At 49.7% G+C, this 2,500-nt stretch overlaps 1 protein-coding gene across 1 annotated transcript in view; it reads left to right on the top strand.

The window, feature by feature from the left end:
• LOC308378267 (retinal-specific phospholipid-transporting ATPase ABCA4-like) overlaps nucleotides 1-2,500 on the top strand; it is a gene marked incomplete at both ends in the record, with an annotated part of 48,862 nt that overhangs the window by 10,315 nt on the left and 36,047 nt on the right. Inside the window, 2 exons of the mRNA XM_080855129.1 lie at nucleotides 1-79; nucleotides 2,489-2,500. The exon at nucleotides 1-79 is cut by the window's left edge and continues 119 nt beyond it; the exon at nucleotides 2,489-2,500 is cut by the window's right edge and continues 78 nt beyond it. Of these exons, the coding sequence (XP_080711255.1) occupies nucleotides 1-79; nucleotides 2,489-2,500 (91 nt within the window). The remainder of the gene's footprint in view (nucleotides 80-2,488) is intronic.

The following is a 2,500-nucleotide window of genomic DNA, read 5'->3' as shown; positions in this document are numbered from 1 at the left end:
CGCCCTCACCCCACAGCGGCTGCAGATCATCGAGGACCGGTTCTACGCCAACGTGGACTTCTTCAAGCTATTCCGCCTGGTCAGCACCTCAGCCTTCTCCTCTCAATCATCCAAAAAACGTTTCCGTTGATCAGCAATGGTAGATGGGAATGAAGTGTGTTTAGGGCATAGGCTGTTTGGGGGAGAAAACAGTCAGTGCCGAATCGAAAACGAAAAAAGATTTTGTATCTCAGTCGTAAGACTGATCGAGTGTCAAAATGTCCTTAAGGCACCATTTAAAATTAAAATAAAAACATTTCAAATTGCAACGTCAACAGTGTGGTTCCAATGGTTAAGCAAGAGGCTTGAGATTTGGAAATGCAAACATTAAGAAACAAATGAGTCGACTGGGTTTGTTTATTCGCAGTGCTTGTGGCGCAATTATGCTGTAATTATTACATAGATCCACAAAGAAAACATTCCTTGTCAGTGCCATGAATGTGCCTCACGGGATCTCCCAGCATGCCCGAGTGCCATTCTCTGGTCAGTGCCAACCACACTGGCACTCTTTTGCTCAACTCTCACCCACGGCCACTGACTTGTGAGGCCCACGTGAAGGCGTTCTCGCCCGCGAAACACACAAAACATCCAAATTCGCTCTGAGCATAAAGGGGAGAAATGGGATAATTAAAATGGAGACAGAGGCAAGCCGGGGTCAGGAAAGGCACTCAGAGGCTTTGTGCTCGCTTTTCATCAGCGCTGAATAGCGCTGTTTACAGTGCACGGGGATTAGGGTAAGAAGGAGGGAGTGGACTATATGCTTTTCCTATGCCACAGCTGAGCCCCGTGTCCTCTGAGCCTGTGCAGAGTTGACATGTTGTGAAGTCTAAATTCCTCTTTTGCAGAGCTTTATACCTCCGCTGTAGGGCTCTGCACTTCCAAACCTTGTGACCAGCACAATATATCGGCAAACTTTTTGAGATAATTGGAGTACGGCAGCTTTTCTGTCAGGTGTTAAGGGACCTGTCTTGCTAGCAGTGTCACACACACACACACACACACACACACACACACACACACACACACACACACACACACACACACACGCATACACACAGACACTAGCAGTGTCATCTCCATCTGAAGCCACAGGGTGGTATGGGTCAGGGCGAAGGGCTCAGTGTTGGTGGGGAAAGTGTCCAAGGAGCAGTGAGGTGAGCGCTGAGCTGCCTGGTATGCGACGAGCAGACGGACTTGGCCTATTTCAGTAATGGGATTAGAGCAGACACGCCTTTCTGCGAGACTAAACCATCAGATCGCTGTCCATAATAACACTGAGAGAGAGAGAGAGAGAATGTAAGAGAGAGAAAGAGGGAGAGAGATGGGGAGAGTGAGGAGAGAGAGAGCGAGAGAGATAGTAAGAGAGAAAGAAGGAGAGAGATGAAGGGAGAGTGACAGGAGAGGGAGAGAGAAAGGGGGAGAGGGAGATAGAGAGAAAGAGGGAGAGAGTGAGAGGAGAGAGAGAGAACCTGAGAGGTGTTGTGTTGAACTAGGTGTGTGTGTGTGTGTGTGTGTGTGTGTAGGGCGGGGGGGCAGGTCTCTTTTCTAAGTCTTTTCCCTGGTCAAGGAGAGAAACGTGACACAGCTGAGCAGCAGTGGGCCTCAACCCTGCCGGTCACATTCCTTCCACTTAAGTGTACAGTCAACCCTCTGTTCTTTTCCTCCGGACTGTTCTTTTTCTCCGGACTGTTCTTTTCCTCCGGACTGTTCTTTTCCTCCGCACTCTTCTTTTCTTTCCTTTCCCTTTGTTTTCTGCTGTTTGCTGGCTGCTTCTGCCAATGGCTATTTCCTACCCTGTTATAATCTTCACCCTTCCACTTCTCCCTTCTGCTCTTCCCTCTTGTTCTCTTCTCTTCACCTCCCTTCTCTTCTCTCATTTCCTCTCCTCTCTTCCCCGCTCGCTCCTCTCTTTCCTCTCCTCCTGAGATAGCATGGAATGCGAGGGGGAGGAAGGAGGTCTTGTTCTAGCGCTTGCCCGCACGGCAAAACACGCGCCGTTTCCTGCCGGAGCGATTCCCACACAGCGCCGAGCGGCGAGTCCCTGTAAGGATGACTGTTTCTGGACATACTGTACGCTGAGGATACAGGATATACGTGGCCAGAGGCTGCAGCAAGCCCCTGCTGAGCAGTATTCAGTGTGACTAATCAGGGCTGGGGAGGGCTTTTTGGCCCTAGCTTGGTCCAGCTGCCTAGCCTAGCGTCACCTCCATAGAGTCTGTAATCATGTAGGTATGCTGAAGCAATATAATCCCACTCATACTCCCCACATCAACCTTGACCCACTGAACGGTGGATGAGTGCGGGTTATGGCTATGCTGTGCTGGACTCCCGTTTCCTGGAGATGAAACCGCTGACGGGGGATAAATGATGAATGACATTTTTTCTTTGTTCCTTTCTTTCTTTCTGTCTTTCTCTCTTTCTTATTCTTTTCATCCTGTCCTCTCCTCAGCTCCCCCGCGTT

This window comes from Sprattus sprattus (assembly GCF_963457725.1).
Source record: "Sprattus sprattus genome assembly, chromosome: 17".
Lineage (NCBI taxonomy): Eukaryota > Metazoa > Chordata > Actinopteri > Clupeiformes > Clupeidae > Sprattus > Sprattus sprattus.
This window is presented reverse-complemented; position numbering and strand designations above follow the sequence as displayed.